Source organism: Ixodes scapularis, unplaced genomic scaffold, assembly GCF_016920785.2.
Source record: "Ixodes scapularis isolate PalLabHiFi unplaced genomic scaffold, ASM1692078v2 PGA_scaffold4__175_contigs__length_147842914, whole genome shotgun sequence".
Classification (NCBI taxonomy): Eukaryota; Metazoa; Arthropoda; class Arachnida; order Ixodida; family Ixodidae; genus Ixodes; species Ixodes scapularis.
Window position 1 is genome coordinate 103,595,366 of NW_024609879.1, and position 26,727 is coordinate 103,622,092.

The window sequence follows — 26,727 nt, forward strand, 5'->3', positions numbered from 1 at the left end:
CAGTACGCCCGGCCTCACACTCCATCGCCGAGGTTGCGCGGGAAGAAGTCCAGAGAACCTTCCACCCAGAGGCTCCCGTCGTCGTGGCAGCCCCCGACGAGCCCACGTTGACTTACGCCGCAGTGGCTCGACGGCCACCGCCTCCTCCTCGCACCTTTGTCGCGCCGCTCCGACGTCAGTCTCCTGCGCCGCAACACGACAGACGCCACGAGGACCCGGTGCAGTACGCCCGCCCAGAGCCTCGCGCACCCCGGAAAACCGACGTGTGGCGAACGCCCGACCGACGCCCTCTCTGCTTCCATTGCGGGGAAGCAGACCACACCTACCGCCGATGCCCATACCGACGACTCGGGCTGCGCGGATTCCACCCAAACGACACGCGCCCCCGGTATGGTGAACGCCCTCGGGAGATCGACGAGTACCTGCGACGACCCCAGTCCCCCGAGCCTGCGTCCCGCCGAGAGTTCCGGTCGCCGTCACCGCGACGCCAGCTTCGCCGTTGCACCGACCCCGACGTGAAAGCCTGTCACCCCTCGCTCCTCGCCGGGTAAACTAGGCGCGGCAACCCCTGGAGGTGGCGTTGCCGAAGACGACCGACGCCAAGATCCTCCACGAACGTCGGAGGGCCCCCACTCGAACACTACCAGAGATCGAAACCACGCCCCTGCAACGGTGTCCAATAACCTAAACGTCGTCATCGACGGCCACGACGCATCAGCGCTCGTGGACACCGGAGCAGACTACTCAGTCTTCAGTGGGAGGCTCTCCCGCCGCCTTCGAAAAGTCACGACGCCGTGGGATGGTCCTCAGATACGAACCGCCGGAGGGCACCTCATCACACCGGTCGGGAGATGCACTGCTCGCGTCGAGATCCACGGTGAGACGTGTCCTGTCAAGTTCGTCGTTCTGCAAGACTGTTCGAGGGACGTTATCCTCGGAATGGACTTTCTCTGCGAGTATGGCGCCGTCATCGACCTCGGAGCGAACCGGCTGAGGCTTCGGAAACCTGCTCCACTACAAGAGGACCCCAAAGTGACGTCATCCGCGGTACGAGTCCTCGCAAACCACGTGAACCTACCGCCGCGGTCAAGTGTTTTCGTACCCGTCGGGGTCGATGAGACTTTTTGCGGCGACGTTTTGCTCGAAGGAAGCCTCCAGTTGCTTCTAGGAAGAGGGATGGGCATCGCAAAAGGCGTCACGGAGCTCCAAGACGGACGCACTGTCGCACTCGTAACGAACTTCCGACAGGAGGCCCAGCACCTTACGAGAGGCACCGCCGTGGGTCACGCCGAGGAACTCCCGGACGCAGCCGCAATCGCCGGAATATCAGAAGACCTCTCTTCGTGGCCACCTAAGACAACGCCGCGTTCGCAGTTTGACATCGACCCAACCCTGCCTACCCCACAACGACGACAACTCAGTGACCTTCTTACCGAGTCCAATGAGTGCTTCCCCACGTCGTCAAAGGTGCGCCAACCGACCGTTGCGAAACATCGAATTGTCACTGAAGACAACGCGCTTCCTGTTCATCGGTCGCCGTACCGTGTTTCCGTGAAAGAGAGAGAGGTCATCCAGAAGCAGGTCCAAGAAATGCTCGATGGCGACATTGTTCAGCCCTCAAGCAGCCCGTGGGCTTCACCGGTAGTCCTGGTGAAAAAGAAAGACGGGACTCTTCGGTTCTGCGTGGACTATCGTCGACTAAACGCCGTAACGAAAAAAGACGTCTACCCGCTGCCACGCATCGGCGACACTCTGGATCGGCTGCGCCATGCCCGATACTTTTCGTCGATGGACCTGAAGAGTGGGTACTGGCAGGTCGAGGTCGACGAACGTGATCGTGAGAAGACTGCCTTCGTCACGACGGACGGACTGTACAAATTTAAAGTGATGCCGTACGGACTGTGCACAGCACCGGCGACGTTCCAGCGCGTAATGGACACCGTTCTTTCCGGCTTGAAATGGCAAAGCTGCCTCGTCTATCTCGACGACGTCGTGGCATTCGCAAACGACTTCGACGAGCACCTGAGACGTTTGCGAGCCGTGCTACAGGCTATCCAGAATGGTGGACTGACACTAAAGCCGTCAAAATGTCGGTTCGCTTACGGCGAGCTCAAATTCCTGGGCCATGTCGTGAGTGCTCAGGGTGTAAGCCCTGATCCTGCCAAGACATCTGCTGTTGCAGAATTTCCGAAGCCATCAGACAAGAAAGCCGTAAGAAGATTTCTTGGACTGTGCGCTTACTACAGGCGTTTTGTTCGCGATTTTGCCAAGATTTCTGCACCGCTCATGCATCTCACCGAGAACGACGTGAACTTCCAGTTGGGGGAGGAGCAAGAACAAGCGTTCAACGAACTGAGGGAAAGACTCCAGTCGCCCCCTATCCTTGGAGACTTCGATCCTTCAGCGGAAATGGAAGTTCACACGGACGCCAGCAACGCCGGACTCGGCGCGGTACTCGTCCAAAGACACGACGGAGCAGAGAGGATGATCACTTACGCAAGCCGGGCACTGTCCAAGGCAGAGAAAAATTACTCGACGACCGACAAGGAATGTCTCGCTGTCATCTGGGCGTTAACGAAGTTCCGCCCGTACCTGTACGGGATCCCGTTTCGCGTTGTGACGGACCACCACGCTCTGTTGGCTCACCGACCTCAAGGACCCGTCAGGACGCCTCGCTCGCTGGAGTCTGCGACTGCAAGAATTCGACGTACGTGACCATTGTGCATAAGTCTGGCCGCAAGCATAACGACGCCGACTGTTTGTCTAGGGCCCCAGTCGAATCTCTTCCCGAAAGCACTGACGACGACGACGACGCCCGTTTTCTCGGTGCAGTGACAGATGCCGACATGGGAGCACTTCAACGAGACAACCCGGAACTTCACGCCGTGATCGAACACCTCAAAGGCCAAGGAAGTTCAGTTCCACGAACCTTGGCCCGAGACTTGTCAAGCTTCGTTCTGCGGCGAGGCGTGCTCTTCAAGAACTTCGGAACGAGCAACCCTGCTTGGCTGCTGGTTGTTCCGGCCAGCCTGCGAGAAGAAATCTTTCAAGCATGCCACGACGACCCGACGGCAGGACACCTTGGCTACTGCCGGACGCTCGCCCGGATTCGTGACAAGTACTACTGGCCGAGACTCCCGAAAACAGTCCATCTGTACACAAGGTCGTGCCATGAGTGCCAACGACGTAAGAGGCCTCCGACGAAGCCAGCAGGACTCCTGCAGCCGATACCTGCCCCGACTAGGCCTTTCCAGCAGGTCGGAATGAATTTGCTTGGGCCGTTCCCAACATCGACGCAAGGAAATCGGTGGATTATCGTCGCGACCGATTATCTTACACGATACGCCGAGACGAAAGCCCTGCCATCGGGAACAACCGTGAAGTCGCCAAATTTTTCGTCGAGTTCATTCTCCTTCGACACGACGCACCTGAAGTACTGATTACAGATCGCGGGTCATCCTTTATTTCACAACTGACTCAAGAAGTTCTTCGGCTCAGTCATACCAGCCATCGACGAACAACCGCTTATCATCCGCAGGCCAACGGGCTAACGGAGCGGCTCAACAAGACGATCGCCGACATGATTTTCATGTACGTCGACGTAGAGCACAAGACATAGGACGAGGTGCTGCCGTACGTCACGTTTGCGTACAGCACAGCGGTTCAAGAAACCACGGGAATGACACCGTTCCAACTGGTACACGGCCGGACGGTTACCACGACGCTCGACGCCATGCTGCCTTACGTGCCAACCGGTGATGGCAACGACGACGCTCAACTGATCTCCCAGCGCGCGGAGGAAGCTCGTCAACTGGCAAGAGTCAAGATTCAAGACCAACAGCGAGTCGACGCACGCCGGTATAACCTTCGTCGCCGGGCCGTCCACTTTCAACCCGGAGACCGGGTATGGGTTTGGACACCAATACGGCGCCGCGGTCTCAGCGAGAAGCTGCTGAAACGCTATTTCGGACCCTACCAGATCATCCGACGCCTCGGCGATCTTAACTACGAAGTCCCTCCCGACGGAACGCGCCCATCAGCGAGACGTCAGCCGCGACCCGAGGTGGTGCACGTCGTCCGGCTGAAGCCGTATTACGAACGATAGAACTTTCCACTCTCGTCGACGGGTGAACTGTGAACTGTGAACTGCGGCTCGCGATTCTGCTGCCTTTTTGTTTTGGATTTTTTTTGTTTGTTGTTTTTCGTTTTGTGCTGCATCGGGACGATGCAATTTTTTAAAGGGGGGGGATAATGCCGCGCGCAGGGTCACGGACTTGTAGAAAGTTCTCGTTTATTCTTGGCTGCGGACATAACTATCGTTCATCCCTGCTTTTGTTGTTCTAGAAAGTGCTTAATTGTTCATTCTCGCCCCGAGCGCGCTACGCTCGAACCTTCTTCGCCGAATCTTCGAGATAGTGACTCACTCTAGATAAGAGGCACCTGCGACCTTGTCGAGTCAGTTTCGCCTCAGCGTTCGATCCTGCTGCTTCGCCGCCTTCGACGCCCGCGACGCTCTGTTGTAATCTTTCGTTTTCCTTTTGTTTTTGGGCACAAGTTCGCCCCATTAAAACTTCAGTCTACTCAGTTATTCACCGCCTCATCACTTGTCATTCGTGACAATATGGTCGGGTAGTTTGTTCCAGTCAATGCTGCAAATTACTAAGGAAGGAAAGAGGGAAGTGTTGGTATGGGTAGTGAAATGGTTCAATCTTGCAGGGATTATCTAAAATAGATGATATGAAATTGGCAGCCCGGCAGTAACTAGATTGAAAATAGGATTCTCAATATTAAACACCCTGAAAAAAAAAAAAACACCACAATCGGGCTATTTTTTGTCTTCTTTCTAGATGAGCAAGATTTAGGTTAGCTTTTAGAGCGGAGACACTAGTTTCGGATGAATAATCACCGCATACAAATAGGGCTGCTTCGTTCTGAAGATTCGAGCTGCGAGATTAGGCAATTTAGGTGTGGATTCCAAATTATGCTAGCATATTCTAATTTTGGGAGGGTAAATGTTTAGTACGCGAGTAGTTTTGTTTCAATGGGAGCTAGACATAATGTCCATCTAATGAAACCAAGTGATTTCAGTGCGCCATTTGTTATTTGCTTGTTTCATGATAATAAGTCTGTAAAATACAGGCCCAAATACTTGTACGACAATGAATGTTCTAGCGGTTGTGAAAGTAATGTGTACTGGGTTAGTGTTTTAGTGGAGGATTTAGTTACGGACATTTGTTTGCATTTACGAGTGTTAATGTTCGTCTGCCATAGGAAACACCGTGACTCTATCGTATCTCAATCGTCTTGGGCAATATTGTGATCTTTTGGTGTAATAATTTTCCGGTAAATAACTCAAGCATCAGCGAAAAATTTAGTACTCAATTTAATTGACGGTAGGTCATTGATATATATTAGACACAATAGAGGCCCGAGTACACTACTCTTAGGGACACATGACGCAACACTAACGTGACCCTTATTGCCAGACAAGTATAAAAGTAATAACAATCTAAAATTGTGATCTGCTAGTCTCTTGGGTTCTGAGATATCATAGTTTAAAAATGTATTTCACATATTTCGACAAACTTTTCTTAGATCTGTGATATATCTGTATAGGTTCAGCATTTCAATGCACTCTGCGTGTTTAAATACAGTACTTGTTTTGCAGCAACCTATCTGGTTGCTACATTGAATAAAACACCTGTGACCTGTTTCTTCGCAATGCCATAATGTGAAAGCTTTATCTTTGCAACAAAAGTACCGTAATACCTGAGCGTTTTCCCATACGTTAATCTACTTCGATGGTACCGAGTGTGCGAAACGACACAGGTTTGTTAGGGCGGCTAAAATCAAGTTTTGTACACAAACAGGAGTGGGTTTGGCAGCCTCACATTCAAAGTTGCTTGCATTTAAAATACAAAAGAGAGTCGTAAATAAGAAATTGGTCACCTTTGAACGCAGAGAAACGAGCCTCCTGGTATCCATAGGTTCTGCAAATATCCGTCTTGAAAAACATTTACACATATGCATATTAAAGCTGTAGATTTTGTGACACAATATCTGTGCAGCATGTCGGCATTTACGCTGTAACACCACAAGGATACCCAAGAGACTGCTACAAGGACACTAACTATCTGCACACAAACACACGCAAACAGATTCACTGACTTCAGAGAGCAGTTACCTTCGCATGAGGACGAAGCGCAAGCACGTTTCTGGCCGGGCAGGAACTAATTTATTTAGCCTTGATCCCTTAGCTTCTTTTGTTTTAGATGTTGCACTGACACTCACAATATTGTTGTCATCTGTCAACAAAGGTTTGTCAGTTGAATGTTTTCACTGCACTCCAACACATGCTTCAGCTCGAACTCACAATGGGTTCATCATCACAGACGTCAGACAAACTCTTCCTTGGTGTGAGTTCGCTCCTCGACACCAACGACGCTTGGCAGCGAGTGTCTTAGATTGCAGAGTTTCAGCTTTCCGTTTTTTTTTCTTTCTTTGGCATTCTTGGCATTAATGCGAACATTCACTTTGCTGCGAAAATGTCACAAGAAAACGCGTGTGCGCTTTTTTTTTTTTTTTGTTACAACAACACGTGTTTTAAATCGAGCTCACTTGTATGTTGATTTTCACAGGCGTCGAAGTCGCAAGTCTCCTTTTTGGCAAGTCGTTTCATTATGAGATGTGTAACAAGTCGGCACTGGCTGGGCATCACCAATTGGTGAAGATAGTTGTGTTCTACAGCATTTGCACCAGGAAAAACAAGCCCCTCTATAATGAGTTTCATTGCGAGAGCATAGTCCTCCAGAGCGAGCAAACTGTAGCCAACTTGTTTCGTGCTGTCAATGGGGTCTTGCATTTTTAGCCCCTCAGGTTTTTCAAGGAGGTGTAGACTGCACCGCTGGCCACATAGCCCAGGGCTGGGAGGCTGTGTCTTATTTTTTACAGCCCGGGGCCACATTGCAGGTATACCACGTTGCAGGTAGGGCGTCAAGTGTTCTCCTCGGGAGTTCTACAACTGAGGTAATCTAATAACGTTGGCTACACTGGCCGAGGTTGAGCAGTTTCGCGTGGCTCCTGGAGAGCCATGCTGCGCATGCGCGAGGAGCAGTGACGTCACACGGCGCACAGCTGGCGCGCCGGAGCCACCGCCGCCGCGCCCGCCTCGCCGGTCACTGCATTCCAGAGTAGTGACGCCATAGCCGCGGCAGACGCACTGCCGCCGCCGCGTGCCCAGCTGTGCACCTCCCTCGCGCAGTAGCCAAGTCTGACGCTGCACCGGAGCCGCTTGATAGCGCCTCTCATTTTTTTTTTCTTTGTAATTTCCTCGTGATCGCGATCCGCACCAGAGCAGGCACGCTTCTACAGTGTGACAATTTGAAATGCTCAAGTAAGTACTACCCAAAACAAACCCCTTTTCGCAGCGCTTTCTGGGCAACGCAGGAGGCCCACGCCGTAGACGTAGTTGTCACGAACCGCATGCTCGAAACGCGGAAGGACGCTGAAGCTCGAAACGCCAAGAGAGCCATGTCTGTGAGTGCGTGCAAGGGGACGCCGCGCGTTGGGCAGGCAACGTCACCACCCCACCAACCACGGCGGCCGTTTCGAATAGGGCGGTTCGGAGTGTCCCCATACACGGTGTTCAAAATATCCAGGCTCGGGCTAAACTGGGCCGTAAAGATCGGTGTCTGCCCGTAGAAATCTAAACAATTCGTCGACGGTGTATCTCACTGGGCGGTTTATCTGGTAAACTTACAAGGCGTAGCTCCCTTTCTGTAAAAAAATAGGGCCAAAACACTTGCCAGGGTTCATGACGGACGGCGATGCAGACGAATGAGTCGATTGGCAAGGCGCGTTTGGTGCACGTATGGGACGCGGCAGGTTGTACTCCCACTGCTCGCTAAACTAAACCGGGTTCACACTGCCGCTGGAGGTCCGTGTTTCGGCGGGGGGTCTCACGAAGATGAATGGGTGCAGTGCAAGCGAGCGCTGACTTTATTTTCATGCAGCGCTGAGATACACTACTTCGTCAACGGGGCAATTGAAACCGAAACCTTGCCACCCCTCTTTATGGCCAAACAAATGCCATAATGCAACGCGGGCAGCGCTGTGGAGAGAAATTTTTGGAAGTAGTCTATTGGATGTAGTCCCAACTCCGGCGCGAAATTCCCATTTTCGATGGCAATTCGGCGTCTCGGTGAGCTTCGAGGGTGCACGCGCTGTCAAAGCACCACGGAAGGCAACGAGCGCGTGCTGAAGGTTGGGACTCCAAAAGAGGTTCTCTGCGCTTTTGTCTCGTGATGCGCTGAAATCCTAAAGATACGCTGAAAGAAACTGCATAGCTTTCGGAGTGTCTTTCGAATAGGCAAACACTACACTAGATGTTCCGAGAGCAACTGAAAGCCAACGTGTTTATGCGGAGAGTTCATCTCTTGAGTTACCGCACAAAATAAACAGTCACTACTTATACAACTGGTGCGTTGCACGTTTTCAGACATTTGTATATCTACGGTGTGCACCGGAAGAAAGCTCTGCCGGGCTTTGTGCTCCGCCAAATTGCTGAGGCAGTTACCTCACTCAAGCAACTGAACACGCTTCACATCTACACGATGTGTCTCTACATCGTGGCACCTGCAGCTCAACATCAGCCTTCAGGATTCCAGCAGATGGCATAAACTGGAGCGAACGGGTTCAAGAGCAAATCAGTTCAACCACCGCTCAGCTTACTGCTATTGGTAGAACCCTCCACTTCATTTCAACTCCAACGCCCATAAAACTGATCATTATCCGGAACTCTGAAAAGGCGCAACGATTTTCTATACCAGAATTTTACGACGAGACTCTCATCGACGCAAGCTATATTTAAAAAATCTTTCTCGTCTGGGATTGCAGAAGACTTGTATGTAACGAGTTACAAGTGATTACTTGTAATCAATTACATTTTATTGTAACTTTTTAACACTTGAATTACTTTTTTTCGGTGACGTTCGCTGTAATTCAATTACTACTTTTCTGTAATCAATTACAAGTAATCAATTATATATTTCCTGAGCTCAGTTTTTTTACGCAAAAAATCGCTCTGTGTTCGTTTGTCAAATCGTCTATATTGCACCAGTGTTGGACACCTTTTTGACCCCTAAACAACCAAAAAGAGATACCAAGATACAAGAAGAATTAGGATGTCAACGCGCTCTGCGACGTCTTGACTGTGGAGCTGTCGAGAGTGCCTTGTTTCCCGTGTACGGGTTATTCCGGTCCGGGTTTTCCGCGGCGTAGATGAATCTGTTCTACGCTCACCTAATCCAGACTCGGAAGCTTCAGTCGAAGCACCGCGCAACCACAAACTTGTACGCAAAATGTTCGTACGTTACAATACAACTCTTCACTCAAGCGCATCCGTCGAGAGGGTCTTCAGCGTCGCGGCAAATATCTTTACCAGAAAACGTGCCAAGATGACTGACGAGAACTTTGAACGACAACTGCTGTTGATGCTTAGCAAAGTGCAAATGACAAAAGGAAACAAAATGTAACTACCTTAAACACATCTACGCATTTTTTATTTCGTAATTAAACGATAAAAAGTAACGTGAAAAGTAATCTGTTACTTTATGGTAATTTTCCAATTACTTTTTTTGATGCAGTAATTGAGTGCTGTAATCAGTTACGTTTTTGAATAAAGTAATCATAATTGTAATCAGTTACTTTTTTCAGTAACGCCTACAAGACTGCATTGCAGGTAGAGTTTTAGTAGGTGCCCTCACATGGTGGGCCTATTGGAGAAAAAGAAGGCGGATTAGTTCGTTTAGGCTCGCGCACAGTTTACCACGTTTAATCCCAAGCCCTGTGAGCCTCAAGCCTCAAGGGACTGCGCCGAGCCATCATATGGGACGTTAGTGACCACCCAACAACCAAATTCGCGGCACACCAGCCATGTCTAACTGGGAGTGTGGATCGAAAGAAGGCTAGGCTTCTCCTGATTCTTCGGTGTATAGGTGCGCATTCACACGAGCCTTTCGCTCGAAGATATGCATTGTCGACAACGCTGACAGCCTCAGATGCTCCGACAATGAGACCTCTGCTAGACGTCCTGCTACACTGCACGGAGTACTCGGATGCCTGTCAGGTCCTGCTCGCCAAGTTCCCCGCGATCGGAATCAGAAATCCTTCGGAAGAGACCAAAGTCAAATTTGGGGGTTTTACGTGCCAAACCAACGACGGGCATTTGGCACGCCCCAGCGGAGGACTGAGGATTAATTTGGACCCCCTGGGGATCTTTTGACGTGCAACCGAAAGCTCGGTTACACGGCGCCTGCTCCGCAAGAAGCCTCCGTCAGATTGCGGGCACCTCGGCCCGGATTTGAACCCGCCACATGGGGATCCGTAGGCCAGCGCTCTCGCCTCGGAGCCACCTAGGCGGCTGAAGATGCGTCGCTCCCAGGAATCGAATCCTGGCTTTTCGCGTGGGAGGCTGGCACGATAACCGCTAGGCCACGCGCTTGCTGCAAGAAGAGACCATCTGGCTGCATTCGCCGGCGCCGGAAAATTCAAAGCTATACTGGACATTTTCGACTCTCGAGTCGATCGACCTCGCTTATAGACTTGAAGTCACCCTTCTCCTCAAAGTACGACTCATCCCATTTCTCCTCTCTGTCTACACTTTCTTCTTTCTGAATTCTTTCGAGCTTTCCCTTTTTGTCTCTATCCTTTTCTTTCTTTAAATTTTCAAAAAGAAAAACAAACAGTTCGGCCACCTTGTCAGAACAAACATCCCCCCCCCCCCCCTTGGCATCATGACACTGTTACGCTGGGAATGTTTCACTAATCCACTTCCTGTTCATTAAACTACTATTTTAAACGTGATTTTAATTTGTTTTACCTTTACTCATCTCCATGTTTTCGAACCATTCGGGGTCGTCTTCATCTGTTTGGAAGAAGGAGAGGGTTAAATAATATAAAATATTGCTCTTATATGGAAGTCAATAAAAAGTTTTGAAAAACAGTACAGATGTGAGAACTAAGTTATTTAAAATAATCGCGCAATAATCAAATTAAATCTTTCCCTCTTTCCGTCCTAGATGTAAGAAACATTTTGCTGCAATTAATTTACTTCTTACAACCTACTGTTTCGGGAAATCGTATATATGTTCTTACTACGTCCCGTGGTACCACAACCTGACACCGCTACACCACGTGATCTGGAATGGCCCGAAAGATGTCAAGTTGTCACGTGATACGCAGTGATACTAGCTACGAGATTACGTAACTCATAGTAGCACTATAATGGAAGGAGAAACCCGAGTCGTGTCCGTTGGTATGGCCGTTTATCAAAAGACTGCCCCCGTGTTGTGTACACCCTCTCGTGCCCCCGAACCCCCCGCTTCTTCCTCTTTATTTCTCAACATCCTGCCGGGCCGGCGCTGGTGTCGTTGCTACCTTGCACGCTCGAGGAACTTGGACTCGGCCGGGAAAGAAAGCTTATATCTGGCCAAGTTTCCAAAGCAGGGTTGAGGTGTCAACGTTGTTCACGATGTCGTCAACCTTGACTCTGGGCTCAGTTGTAGACATAGTGGCCACCATTCGTGCATTGCATTTGAACGTTCGCCCGTTATCAGAGTAGATGGTTGGTGGGAGTCGTGTAGGACCCTCAAACTGAGGTCTTACATTTTCGCTTGCACTAACATTAGCAGAAGTTTCGGTCGTTACCGAGTTCTCCCGAGCCTTTCCGAAGTACATTGAAGAGGTTAAACGAGTTCCTTCTGGTCCGCGAAAATCCCGAGCCTTTCGCGTCTCATACTCGCCTTTCGCAACTGCGCTTCTAATGAGGCAGCGAAAATGGCCGCCTCAGCACTCAGCTCAGCCCTTGTCAGGACATTGCACGGTAAACATGGACCTGCTGTCGAACGGAGGAGGTGCTCTTCGCCGGCAATTGTACGCTCCTACTGTAGCTCCAGCGTCGCCGTTTGTGCTTTATTTTCGCCGATGCCGTCCATGGACTCCGACGTCAATGTTTCCTGGTCCGACTGCCTCCTCATGTTGACGTCGCCGCCGAGCTGTCCCTTTGTGTGCTCCGAGTGACTTCTCCTGGGGGCCTAAGAGTGTTAGGTGGCTCCTTCGGCTCGTATCGCATGCTGTCCCCGCTCTCCCAGTGACCAAAGTCTACAGATTTCCTCTTCACTAAGAACGTAGGCGTCGCCGCTATGGGCGGTGGCATACGAACCTTGATGCTCGTCCTCTTGGGTGTGCTAAGTTGACGGTGGCCCTTTTCGAACCAGGCTGGCATGGGAGTTATTCGAACATACGCCCACACCTTCCTTGACTACGGTGTCGAACGAGTAGGTAACTCGACCCTTACCGAAGAATTTGATCCTTGTCTCCATAACAAGGCTTACTTTTGGCGTGCTGTGACAGCGCTCTCAACAGGTTGTAGCGTTCCAGAGAGAGGCATGCAAGAGAGTCAACGAAGCTGGAGTTCTTTAACAAGCTTTATGTACCATTCGAGTTCCTTACTGGTGACGTTTTTACTGCCTTCTGCTACTTGAGTTGAACGTAAGGCACTGGAGCTTCGGTTTTGGCCTCCTGGCAGCCCCCGAGGAGGCTGTGTTCGTCGTCTTTGAGTGATCTGGTGTAAATTGTCCACGGATGTATCTCCTCGCTGATTCTGGTGTGTGGGATGAGTACCAACGTGATCTGGTTCTCCCTTCAGTCGCCAAAGTTGTGAGAACAGGCGGGTTTCTGCGATGCTTCGAATGTTGCAGTCTGGTTCTGGAACTGAAGTGCCCCCCGCACTCGCTGAAGTGCGAGTACCGGAAATATCATCAGTTATTCCAATGGCGTCTAGGCGCCACATTTCAGAAGGATCACACAGCCCGCTTCCATGGCAGGTGAATGCACATGACATAAATAAAGTGGTGACTGCGCTTCGGAGACTACCACTATGATTTGCATAGGCACCCTGCACCATTAAGCTAGACTTCTCAATGGTTGTCAGTGTCTCTCTGAGACATTTGATTGCTGCTGTGGCAATCCCCCAATAGGCGTGTAGGACCCAATGAGGGCACTTATTTCATTTGGGCATTGCGCTCCTTTTGGTTCTACGTCGGCGGCCAGCATGCTTTCGGAGCGGAGTTGGGCTTGAACCTTCTCGCCGATTGGGCCATTGGTAACATTGCATATCTCTGGCACCTACAGTGCTTCCAGTGTGATTACGGTGTCATTGAACTGACTTCGTAATTCGAGGCTTACTCGTCGACAGTGATATCGGGATGGTCGTCGAGCGTTGCAAAATGTGAATACGATCAGCTCTTCGTGTCAAAGAAAGAAGCAGTTTACTTTCTTGGAGTAGTGACGACGTACGGAGGTTCCCTGGCTGTCCAGGTCCGAACGAGAAGGCTTCGAGGTACCGTACAATCCCCTACTTGAGCAGTTTGAAGAACAGACTGTCCTTTCTTCGTTTCTTCGCCACGTTTGTAGGAGATGTCGCAACTGCAGGGCAGTTGTCATGAGGGTTCACCCGAGATGCAGAAATGCCTTGTGTAGATGGAGGGTCACAAGACACACCACAAAATGTTGTTAGGTGGCGTCCTCCACAGCTGGTGCAGATAAGATTTCTTTCAAAACGGCAAGCACGTGCGATGTGGTTGCGTTTGCACATTTAAAGGAGCAACGGGCTTGTGTCAGTTGTGATCTTTTTTCTTCTGTTGATAGTGGGAGTTGCCAACCTGATCATTGTGCTTAGTGAAGCTGCAGAGCGAACAGGTGAAGGCTCGGTGCTGAATAGATTCATTAGTTAGCGCAAGTGCAGAGGGTATGTTTGCGTATATTCCACTTTACACTTTTGTTGAAGAGGGTATGGATTGTTCCACGTGTTTTTATCTCCGGATTTCGACTTGGATCTAGAAGAACCTCATCATGAGCTTGATTTGTTCACCTGGTGTTAGTTCGGTATCAGTGAAGATGGCAGTTGTCGCGCGCTCTTTGAGTTTTTGACGATAGAGGATCGCCAAATCTTCCGGATGGGACTGCATCAGGAAGCGGTATAGCACCACCGCATAGTTGCCAATTGGAACTTTCAAACCTTCTAGAGATGTTGTGCGGAAGAGGATGGCATTGAACAGTTGGAGAAGTTGCGCCACGTTTTTTCAGCTGCTCATTTTCGGGAGACCAAGAAGGTGGTCGATTCGTTTGTCAATTAAGATGTCTTTTTTCCGAAGCGGTGATGCAGTGTGAGCACCGCCAGTGCGTAATTCTGTTCAGAGAAGCGAATGCCTCCGATCACTCAACTTGCGCTGCCAGTGAGGTATGTTATTACTTTCTTTAATTTTGCAATGTTTGGGAGATCGGGGTTACTGTGGATAGTGAAATCAAAACGGTCCCAAAACCCTTGCAAATCTTTGAGGTTCCCCGAAAAGGTTGGTACCTGGAGTTTAGGAAGTGCGACGGTCCACTGGCTCTTTGGGGAAGGGATTAGAGGTTTGTCGCTGGAAGTCTCTACTGTTGAGGGAAGGCCACCGGACTGTAGAGTGTCGGATGCCATGGTCGTCACGCGCGAGTTGATTATAAGACGTTGGGCTCTGGAGTCCAGGACTTGTTGAACGCGTGTGATGCGTCAGTTTATTCTCAAGTGGTAGACTTTGGCTTTGTTGAGCTCTTCGTCCAGGTCTTCATCTGAGGTCGAGACCAGAATGTCCGGGTCAAGGTCGACTAGACCAGTTTGATTTTCGATCAGGTAGTTCAGTCGTATGCGCCAGTCAAGGTCTGTCCAGTCCGGCTGCTCAAGAAGAGCATCCATCTGGGCGAGCGTCCGGGTCACGGCGGTGCGGACAACGCCACGGGTCCTTCGCCGGTGGCCCATGTTCTCTCGAGGGGTTTCGGCACCAAAAAGTAATGGAAAGAGAGACCCGAGTCGTGTCCGTTCGGATGGCCGTTTATCGAAACACAGCTACAGTGGTGTGTGCGCTCTCTCGTGCTTCCGAACGAACCCTGCCGCCTCTTCATTTTTATTTCTCAACAGGCACTAACCACGATACCACATTACTCATAATGACGTAAGGTTGAATTCAACCTGACGTTAGCCCTCTAAATTAAGATGAACCTGTTGCTTGAAACAAATTACCCTTAAAAAAATCGAGCAACATTGGCGCTCGGCATTTCTTCGGCACAAAGCCTATGAATGGATCCGAGTTCACGCTGACGCGGGCCTCGAGTCGAATACATGCCCTGCGAAGGCGCGGATTCGGATAATTGTCACGTCAGCTACTGGATGACGTGCACTTTCGAAATTCTAGTCCCAAAGTAGGCACTATCAATTCGCTAGCACACAAGGGTGTAGCGCATAAACGTTTGACCCTGAATTTCTAGACTTGCGACTTTTTTTAGTTTAAATCGACTCCTTTCACTTCGAACAAGGCGGTTCTGTTCTTTCTGTGTTTTGCCTTTATGGGAATTACCAACAACCACCTCGCACAGTTTTATCTTTTGTCAAACTTATCGTGCGTGTAATCAATAGATCAATCTTAACTTCTCACAGTTTCGGATGCCATTGGACCTTGCGGCTATGCGAGGCTTTTGAACGGCACGTACGGCGTGAGGCATTGAGACGCCCCGCGACCGAGCCATCGCAACCAGCGGCTGGATAGAGTGCGTTGCATTCACCAGTCCACTCTAGCGGGTAAAGAGAAAACAAAAAGCTTTAATCATTTAAAAGCTAGATGCATTCACTTCCTTATCAGCGTACCATTTTATAGAATCCGTCAGATTGCTCCAAGGATATCGCGGCCAAGTGCCTACGGTCATGGTATAACCGCTCCGAAAGTTGTCTCCCGGATAGCTGTTTGGTAAAGAAATCGAAATGGCTTGGCTTTAGTCAGGAATGAAAGCGTTAAGCCGCGTTTACACTGCTAATACACTAAACAAAACAGTCTGCAGATATTATCTGAGGCGGGTCCACAGACATTGTCTTCATATTATGCAAGACAGTGCCTTGTATGGCGGTCCTGTAACATTGGTCATACAAAAACGGTCTGCAGGTATGTTCGAAGCATACGTATATTTATTAAACAAGCACACTTCAAACATTCTCCAGGCGTGACCATTGCAGATAATTTTGTTATCACGTCTGCAGGAAACACTGTCTCTTTTGTTTGATGCATGATCAGCGTGGCCGCGGCTTGACATTTTAAAAGATAATAACATTAAATATTTCTACGCTATCATAGACCCTTTTCAAAAGATTATCAAGAAACATTGGGTGTCGCCATTGCCTGAACTCCAAGCGTGCGATTGGATCCCTGTCTTCGCGGAACGCTAGCTCAGCTCTCGCTTCAAATAGAGGCTAAGAATTTACGTGCAAAAATAATAGCGGGCTCGAATAATTCGTGCCGCGGCTAGTACATGGCGTGCACTTTTGGAAAGGGCCTAGTGTAACCCCCCAGCCTGACTAGATCGCCTACCAATAGTGCGAGAATGAACTGAAGAAATGTATTTTGGTTCAACTCTGCGGCACTGAGCTCGAATGATTTAGTTTAGCCTAGAGCCACTAAATGAACTTTATCTTTAACAATACGACAATAAAGAGTCATATAAATTATCAATATAGTCACTGACAGCTGAACAAACGCAAGGTGGAACGAGCTTCGATCATCTCATTATCGCTTCGCAGCCAATGAGTGTGCGGCATTAGCTGATAAAAGCGCTGGAGGACCAATCAGAAGACAAGAAGCGTGAACATAAGAGGCATTGTCCCGCGTTCCTTAAGCATTCAGTGATTATGCAAACTGACAGTTTGAAAAAACAACAACAAAGTAATGTTGTTGTACGTATGTTTAGAAAGCGAAAAGCTTCACTAGTGTGCGTCTGGGATCTCAGCTGCAGACGAGACGTTTAACCAGTGCAGTACCATGGGTAGCCAAGGGTCTTCAACGTGTGTCAGGCAGTATCGAGTACATGTAGCCGCTGCAGTGGCAGCGGACCTCGCTCCGGACTCGCTGATGACCGTTCCCCTATCCCGAAACCCCCCAAACAATAAGTGAGTGAATAAAACCTTTTGTCGCGAGCGAAGTATTGCCATGCCATTTTCATCCGAGGACAGGGTCTGAGGGAATCAGAGTTGGAAGCCGGATGAATGTCGTACCGATCGTACAGGCGTCCGCACGCCTGTACGATCGGTACGACATTCATCCGGAACGAAACGTGCAGGGATACCCAGCGCCAGCTTTCGCTCCACGCACTCCGAGCTTCGATGCGCTAAGAGGACCATAAAATGATTTTTCGGCTTCTTCGTCCTTAGCTGTAATTCTCAACTCAAAAGCGAAATAAGATATCACATAGCCGTGCTGTCTTGGGCACGGTACGCAATGACTCCAAGCTTCCGCTATAGTGAACTAGAATTAGCAGTAGTGGAAGAAGCATCAGCGGTGCCCCATCGGCCGTGTTTGAGCCACTAAATGAGCTACGCTTAGAGTGTCGGCGCTCTGTTCCCCGATATTGTTGTGGGCGCCGCAATCTTGATGCTTGTGCAGAGCAGACGCAACTGCCGATCGTCAAGATTCAAAAGTCAACTTTCTCCGCATTAGATTTTGGTGTTAGGAAGGTCACGTGATATTGCTTTGCTTTGTCGCGAATTGTTTCGACATTTCTGGTAGACGGAAAAGAGTTTCCTGTGATTTCAGATAAAGCATCAAATAAATGGCAACCATGATTTTAAGCCCCAAGGAGGCTGAGGATGGGTTGTATAGCATAGGGTTTTTTAGAAGCCGGTAGAGCCCGCCGGTGGCTGAGGGTTCAAATGCAGGTAAGAAGGGTGGGAGGAAGCCTCACAGAAGAAGAAAGAAAGAAGCAGCGCAATATAGGATTTATAAACATTTAGGGGGGAGAAATAAAATTAAGTGAGAAGAGATTCTGGAACAATCAAATTATGAAGATTATGTAGTGTATGAATTGGCAGAGACGCAGTTTAGAGATATGGATGAACCACCCTGGCTGGGCAGGTTATTCTTGGGCGCGATGCCATCAATGGGTAGGGGAACGGAAAGGAGGCGGATTAGAAGTGCCAGTGAAAGGAGAGGGCTGGGAAAGGGTTATGGAAAGCTGCAGAAAACATATGTGGTTAAAATGTGATATCAAAGATTTAAACACGCTCATGGGATTTGTATATCTGAAAACAGAAACTGATTCAAAAGGTGAAAATGCAGAGCACTTGACCTTCATCTCCAAAGATGTTGTAAATATTGGCACTAATCGGAAAACAAATATGTTAGGAGACATGAATGCACAGGCAGAAGACTTCGATGAATATACAAATTTCACAAGAAGGATGCTAAAATAATTCTGCGATACTCTTGTTCTAGTGCCTTTTCACGCCCAAGTAAAACGCGACGGAAGAGTAACATGGGAACGAAACAATTTGCAGTCAACAATTGATGTTGTTTAATGTCTGGCAAATTGTATAACAGATTAGGACGCAAGAAGAAAGATGTGAAAGGCACGAAAAACTCACGGAGTGACCATGACTGACTTAAAATAAAGTTTGGTAGAGCAGAAACAGACACAAATTCTTGAACGAGAAAGTATATTGACCCTAAATGAAGCCCAACTACAAGAGGTATCGGGGCAAATTGAGACTATAGTATACAGACAACTGGAGAGAGAATGTAGATATGCCGATTTAGTAACCATTTTCAGAAGAAAGTTTGTGGTGTTCAAAATCAAACAAAGAGGAAGACGGAGAAGAAAACACATACCAAGAAACGGATGGAACAGTGAAGCTAAGGCGACCATAGCAGGGCGACAAAAAGGTCTCAAGGGAACACAGATCGGCAAAGAAGAGGGGAGTCAGACCCCGCTTAATTAGTACCTAAATAGGAAAACATTCCATGAAAGAAAAAGAGAGACATCTCCTCTAATCCAGGCCGAGATTGTTCGAACTTGAATGCAGTGGATGATGGTGGGAAATCAAAATGATAGGAATGCAGAAAAACGGTTCTGGGAGCACATCAATCCACAGGGGGAAAAAGAGAAGGGTTTCATTGTTCATTCACCACAAACGAGGTGATAAGCGTAAAGAGCGAGAAGGCACGGGAATTTATTAGATGAGCAATCGATGCAACATTCGCAGAACTTGAACCGAACGAGATTGGACAAAACGGTAACAGCAACACGGCACAAGACGAGAATACTAACGAGACAACTGATACCACCACGGGGGCATGGGAAAGGGTGGAGAGTAAAGTACCTGCTGGGGGAGGGGGGGGGGGGGGGGGGGGAACGGCGACAGTCCAAGATGGTATAGGAATGAGACTTGTCAAGACACTAGGAACAAAAAGGAAAATAATGTTAAGACAGGCAAATTATCAAATAGTAATGGAGAAGAGGTACCCGATGATTGGAAACTAATCAGAATGAGATCACTATATAAAGGCAAGGGAAATAAGGATCGCATTACATCATAACGTCCAATAACGGTAACTTTGGTCCTGTACCTACCGATGCAGGTACTTAAAAGAAGAATGGAAGAATGGGCAGAAAATATTCTAGGTGAGCTATAGAACGGGTTTCTAAGAGATAGAAGATTAGATGATCAGTTATTCATCATCACTTAATGTTTAGTACATGGAAATAACAGCGCAAATACGAAAAGGAAGGACAGACGAGGGAGACAGGATAGAGCGCTGACAAACAACTGACGTTTAATGATAAAGAGAAATAGGAAAATAACCTAAGAATGCTTTTGAAACATGCATAATGAAAACCCGCAAAAACATATGCTATAGCTAGGGTGCATCGTGATGCCGTTTCAATGTTTAGAGGTTGCACGGGAGAGTAAAACACTGCTACAGATAGCATTTCTAGACATTAAAGGCGCGCACTACAATGTGGATCATGGAAACAATAAGGGTACAGCTGATAGAGTAGGATTTAGATGCTAATTTGATTAGACTTTTACAGCAGGTATACACAAGTAATAAGGTTGTCATAGGGGGTATTCACTGGACGCCATATTTGAGGGCGATGTTTAGAGCGCATGCTCAGAACGAGCTCACATTAATAGCTTAGACCGGCAATCTTAATGGTGCGGAATGCACGTGGCAAAAGAACTGTGGAAGCTCGCCGTCAGCACATGCTCAGCAGTCGCGCACACAGATACGGCCGCCAGTGAATACTCCCTATTGGCGGCGAGATGTTTTAGTGGCGCCCTCCTATGGTTACCTTTCGTGACGTCATTTTTTGTGAACAACAAGTTTGAAGGTGTTTGTAGAGAGCATGGTGGAAGCTTGAAATCATAGCACTCTCAAACCAACACTGACAACACTGTTAAAATTGAAGTTCTTCCATTCCTCTTATTTCCGTCGATGGAAAATCCTTTGCTAACGTCATAGTCAGTATTCGGCCTATCGTGGAAGCCCGATCACAGCGACGCTTTCGATCGCTCACGTCGCCAATAGCATGGAAACCAGAAGCAACAGAACCGGCAGAAATAAAAAGAGGACTCAGGCAGGGTTGTCTCCTACAACCTCTTCTTTTTATGATATACCTGAGTCAAATATAAAATAAATTAGAAGAGTGAATTTTAGGTTTTGATGAGTCATATAGACGCTTTACAGCAGCTGTGAAAGGGCGCTGCCATAACCACCCTTCAGTTTTTGTTTTCGCTTATATTTTTCACTTCTCTCCATCATTACCACAGGAGGACAGGTTACTGGCATTTTAGATACGACGGTGTATTTTTCCCCAGCATTTGCCTTTGTGGAGGTTCGCCAAAGCCCGCTTCACTGGTTTGATATCTCGGTAAGACAACAGAAGGTCGGCAATGGCGTCTGTAATCTGGCGCGTGTGTAAAGCGTCTATATAAAAAGAGGGAGAAAAGTAAACCGCTGTACCAGGAATGTTCTACGCAGAGGACATTGAACTGCTTGCAGATAGCCGAGATAGGTTACAGGATCTGATTAAGATCTGTGGAGAGTTAGGAGATTCTCTGGGCCTGAAACTCAGTAGCGACAAGTCGGGAAAAATAGTTTATAACTATGAGGACGGGGACCCGCTCAATATTTAAGATGTTTTAATAGAACACGTAGATAAGTGTAAACACCTAGGAGTATGGCTGAATGAGGGAAAACGATACTAGAAAATAGGCTTAAGAAAGGTAAAAGGAATACAGAAATATGAAGCATAAGGCACTATGGAATTGCAGTATATGTGAAGTTGTTAGGGGAATATGGAAAGGAGTAATAGCGCCGGGGTTTTCTTCTGGAAATGCGGTATTGCGCATAAAATCTGAGGTCCATTCGAGCTTCGAGACTCGGCAGTGGAGCGTGAGTAAACTGTCACTCGGGGCACAGGGGAATACACCAAATGAAGGAGTGCATGGAGACATGGGCCGGGCAAGTTTCGAGGCTAGAGAAGCGATCAGTAAGTTGAAATGTGAACAAATGCCAGACACAATTGAAGGTACACGATGGGCGAGAAAGGTAAGCAGTTATACATACAAAAATCTGAAAACTAAATGGACAACCCGAACCAGAACACTGAAATTGAAATACAAACTGTCAAGTGCTGGTGCAGAGCAGGCTACCTCTGTGTAAAAGGAAGTAAAAGAAGCAGAGAAAAAGATGTGGGAGGAAATAATACGGGAAAAATCAGCTTTAACTATGTACAGGGGACGAAAACAAATAAAACTAAAATAATGAAGGATTATTGCTATGATAATTCGCGGGGAGCTCGTTTTCATTCGAGGCTAGACCGGGTATGAGAAAAGGTATATGCGCTATGCCGTATGCCAAGGGGAAGGCGAGACAATAAAACATGTGGTGTATAAGTGTAGAGGGCTTGCTCCCGCTCTTTTGGAGGGGATGACGGATTTAGCCGGAGCGCCATGGTTTAAAAAGGAGAATGGACGAATGAATGATAAGTGTATTTTAATAACAAAGAGGAGATTGGAAGACTGGTGGAGCTTATTTAGGGAAAATCGGATGCCGTACAACTGACACAGCCAAGGACAGGCTGGACCAAGAAAAATGGAGACTCCCTCCCGCGTGGCTGCGGCCGAAAATCTGCACCATGTTTTTCAGTTGGCCCGGTACTGGGGTAACGCCGACTAGGTTTGGCTAGAGGAAAATTGGTGGCTCCCTCGACAGGCGGAAGAGGTGTGTGTTGGGGGAATGTTCTTGGTTTTTCTGTTTCATCTCCAAAAGGTCATCTTGGTGATAGCGCACACCACCTAATGATAGTTTCGAAATTGCAGAAGATAAAATTGGCGAATGAAAGAAATCATACTTTTGGTTCTTAATTTCTAGGCTAGGTGGCGCAAGCTACCACCCGTTATAAATGGTTCAGCCGTTAGCATCCATCCATCCATCCATCGATCAGTTAGTGTCGTTACTATGAAGCGTAGCTTATTTAGTGGCTCTAGGCCGTGCGAAGCTGAAGGAGCAGTACCGAGTAAAGCCCCAGGATGGAAGGACTTTGGTACCGAGGGGGTTGATAAAGCCCCTTCATGTTTTAAAAGTAGCGCAATGTGCATCGATACACGAGGCACGTGCAACGTGCATCTCTTAGGAAGATCATGGCGACAAAGCGCAGCACTGAGATAGATTTCAGGCGGGGGATCGGTGGCCGGGTGGGCTCGCGCACACCAGCTCGGAGCACGCGGAGCGAAAGCTCGCGCTGCAGAACCCAGGATCCTGGATTCAATCCCTACCCCTACCCGTTTCGATCTGGATGAAGATTGTACCGGCGTGCGGTCGTGTATCACTACTACGTGGTGCACGTTAAAGACCCCAGGCTGACGGTTGTACTGCACTGGCTAAATTTCTCATATACAGCTGGGAGACTAGTTGCCCGTTAAGGCAGATTAAGTTCTAGGCTGTATAAACATACAGACACCCCAATTTTTTAAAAAAATTTTAAGGTTTCGGGCGCTTTGTTTTTCCCAAAAGTGGCGCGGGGCACGTTTCTCGAGCATTTGCAGCTTTTGCAGCGGCGAGGACCCCAAACATGGTTTTCAAACCCGACGAGACAAGAAGTGGTAGCCCGAGGAACGCGAGAAGCACGAGCGGACAATCCATTGCTCGGGACAAGTCTGTTTCGGCGCCTCGCCGCAGCGAGGCGCCCGTTATATGACACTTGTCTGCCGCTGTACTTTTTCACTTTCGGCGGCCGCGTCTCGTGGCGATCTGCCAGGATTTGCCAGTATTAGCGCGGCGCCTCGCCGCAGCGAGGCGCCCGTTATATGACACTTGTCTGCCGCTGTACTTTTTCACTTTCGGCGGCCGCGTCTCGTGGCGATCTGCCAGGATTTGCCAGTATTAGCGCGGCGCCTCGCCGCAGCGAGGCGCCCGTTATATGACACTTGTCTGCCGCTGTACTTTTTCACTTTCGGCGGCCGCGTCTCGTGGCGATCTGCCAGGTTTTGCCAGTATTAGCGCGGCGCCTCGCCGCAGCGAGGCGCCCGTTATATGACACTTGTCTGCCGCTGTACTTTTTCACTTTCGGCGGCCGCGTCTCGTGGCGATCTGCCAGGATTTGCCAGTATTAGCGCGGCGCCTCGCCGCAGCGAGGCGCCCGTTATATGACACTTGTCTGCCGCTGTACTTTTTCACTTTCGGCGGCCGCGTCTCGTGGCGATCTGCCAGGTTTTGCCAGTATTAGCGCGGCGCCTCGCCGCAGCGAGGCGCCCGTTATATGACACTTGTCTGCCGCTGTACTTTTTCACTTTCGGCGGCCGCGTCTCGTGGCGATCTGCCAGGTTTTGCCAGTATTAGCGCCGAGATCTTTCAGTGGCGCCCTCTCGCGGTTTTCATTCGTGACGTCACGATCAGGATTTGCCTCGCCGTGAGGTCACGAGTCGTTACCCTGTGTACTTACCATGAGTTGCGATCGACAAGTCCGATGGTGTGCTTAAAAACCCCACTGGAAGCAAGAAGCCATTGCATACCGAAACTAACACCGTCGAAGTTGACAGTCTGAGAATGCTCATATGCCCGTGGTTTGGCCGATCGTGGAAAGCTGACTGCAGTGACGCTTTTGGTCGCGCACGTCGCTAATAGAGGAGGCTATGGTTCAACACGATCTAGGGTGCCTACATGTCTGTCTGTCTCAGGGTGAAGACATCGATTGTTGCCCTGAATGTGCCAGCACGTGACACTCTCGCGCACTCAATGCGTGGCTTGGGCGGTAAAATGGCGTCTATGCCTTAGCCAAAGCTGCGCGCTCGAGCTGTGTGACACCGGATTGCGCGCACTTCAAAATGCATTAAGAACCATTGGGCGGAAAAATGGCTGAGATGTCACCACTCAAGCACAAGCGCGCGTGTGTATGAAGGCACTCTAACACGATCTGCCTCACGCGGATGCCGCCGCTTTTTCCACTACTCAATGTTCAAGTTTACTGAACTTCCACCGTGCTATGCACACCATGAAACTTTTCATTCGCAATTGATGGTAAGTGCCCTCACGGCACTCATTGTCCACAGACGCAAATAGACCTTTCGCTAAGTTACTCAAGCATCAAAGAGAATATTGAGAATGTAAATTCACGCGCTGGGACGTGCTCGCCTTTCCTACAGAAAAAGGGTCGAAGTAAACACCCAACATGAAGTGTCCGTGGGACGCACGTGCGAAGTGTCCTTCGTTTTAAATTTTTGCTTCCGAACAGTTAGAGCTGAAGACACCAACACCCGCAACGGGTGTACCTATGTTCCCGGCATTCTTTTTCATGTTTGGGTAATCAGGCAAAGGGTATATTAAAATATTCGTTGACGGATAGATTGTTGACGAGCACATACGTCCGAGTGACAACCCAAGCAGCACACATGTCGTATGAACATGCATGGAACATCCCTGGAATGTTAGGACATCCTAAAGACATTCCCATGACTAGATGTGCTACTAGGGAAAGTGCTCCTGTCCAATGCGTGAGCTCGGTTCAACTGGCGTGCTTGAGCACCTCGGATAGATCGCAGTAAGAAGCAGAGATCCATCGAAGGAAAAGAGGTAAGAATTATCCCACTATATTTTATTTTAACTTTTTGTACCGAAAAAGGGAGGCTTTTTGTTTTTTACCCTGTCTACTAGTTTTATTTTGATGACTAAAGGATAAGCCATTTGTGAAATCCCAACGTGAAATCATTTATCCCTGCACAAAAATCATTTCATGGTTCCTTTAACACACTCGGCCACCTATCTCCCCTAACGATTATAGTCGCAGACACGAAGGCTAGCCGCCTTTGCATCTCACTCTCTCCCTTCAGTCAGAGCGATGAAAAGCGTCGACTGCTTCTCGCGCAGTGTTTCGAGGTCGAACGTTGGCGTTCGGCGTTCGAACAGTGAGTGGAAACAAAGGCAGCTAGCATTTGCGTCTCCCCGTGATCCTTCGAATCAGAGCTGTGCAGTCTGACGTCCCCGCAGGCTCTCACATCCTCCTCACTCTCAGTTTATGTACTTTTACAACGGCGTCTCCATCTGGAACGAGCGATCGAAACCCTATGACCATCTGCAATGTCTAACGCTAGGCAAACATTATCCAAGGGCTTTGCCCTTTCCGTAGGTCAGGTAAAGAATGGAATTACCCTTTGCTCGATCTGTTTCCCTTTCAGATCTAAAGATACGTGAAGTTCATCAGCGATGACTGAACTTTTCGACAGATGCAGGGTTAAATGCTCGTCAACGCGGACAATCTTCTTGGCGTCCAGCGACCTTTCCTCAATGACCATGGGGTACACAATCCGGGGTCCGTTGACGGCTGCAAAGAAATTTTTGACATTTTGAAAAAGGTTTCATCGAAGGCCCTGGAACGAAGGCACCGAAACGAAACAAGAGGAAATGCAAAAACAAACGAACAATGAGGCTTTTAATACCCGGTTGCTTTAAGCTGAAGTCACTCCGCTCATCCATTACATAACGACAGGTTGTCGCTGTAGACATGATGGCAGAGTTTTCTGCGGATATTCGTCAAGCATATTTGAAGCTCCCTTGCTTCTCATCTTCACATATGTCCAGACAGTTTTTATATAACCAATGCGATAATTCCGTGAACAGACATGTACACGCGTTACTCAAAAAAGTAACTAAATATTGTTACTCGTTACTGATTCTCAAAAGGAACGGGTTACTTTACCTCATATGTAACCAGTTAGTTTTCTCGTTGCTTTGACGACAAAACACACAACTGTTCTTGTTTCATGCTTTATTTATTTTGTTTCGGTAGTTATTGCACTTAGGCTGTATCTGCCTGTCCAAGTTTTCATCAGTTATGTTTCCCCGCTTTCTTGAGAATACATCTCCGGCAACGCTGACATGTCGCTCCACTGACGCGCTCAAAAGAACGGCAGTGTTATGCTTCTCGAAGAGGTGGTGAATCTACCATTCCCTTCTCTCTTTTGTTATCTCTGCTTTTAAAGTTCCAAGTTGACAATGGGTTCTGTGCCTTCCCCGGCTGGCAACCTCCGGGTTTGCATTCTGTCTCTACACGATTCTATAAGGTTCAACTAAAGAACCCTATTGTGTTCGCTGGGTGAAGGACCTTCACAGCTGTGAAGTTCTACTGACGTGTTACAATAAACGTTGCTATAATGCCATAGAGTTCAGTTGTCTTTCGGGTTGCCCATCTGCCTTTGTCGCAATAAACGCATGCTCAGGTTACAAGTAAAACGAGACTGTCTAAACGGTGTTGTACATGCTACTCCTCAAAAGTAACCAGATACCGTTACTCGTTAATTGGCCTTCGAACTAACGA

At 48.6% G+C, this 26,727-nt stretch overlaps 1 protein-coding gene across 1 annotated transcript in view; it reads right to left on the bottom strand.

Annotated features, from left to right (window-relative positions):
- The window catches only part of LOC115315313, a 93,591-nt gene extending 67,705 nt beyond the window's left edge, over window positions 1-25,886 (bottom strand). The window contains exons 1-5 of the mRNA XM_040213168.1: window positions 25,850-25,886; window positions 25,562-25,734; window positions 15,737-15,829; window positions 15,528-15,663; window positions 10,880-10,924 (exon numbers count right to left, since the gene is read on the bottom strand). Coding sequence (XP_040069102.1) covers window positions 10,880-10,924; window positions 15,528-15,663; window positions 15,737-15,829; window positions 25,562-25,734; window positions 25,850-25,886 — 484 coding nt within the window. The remainder of the gene's footprint in view (window positions 1-10,879; window positions 10,925-15,527; window positions 15,664-15,736; window positions 15,830-25,561; window positions 25,735-25,849) is intronic.
- Between the last annotated feature and the right edge of the window lie 841 nt (window positions 25,887-26,727).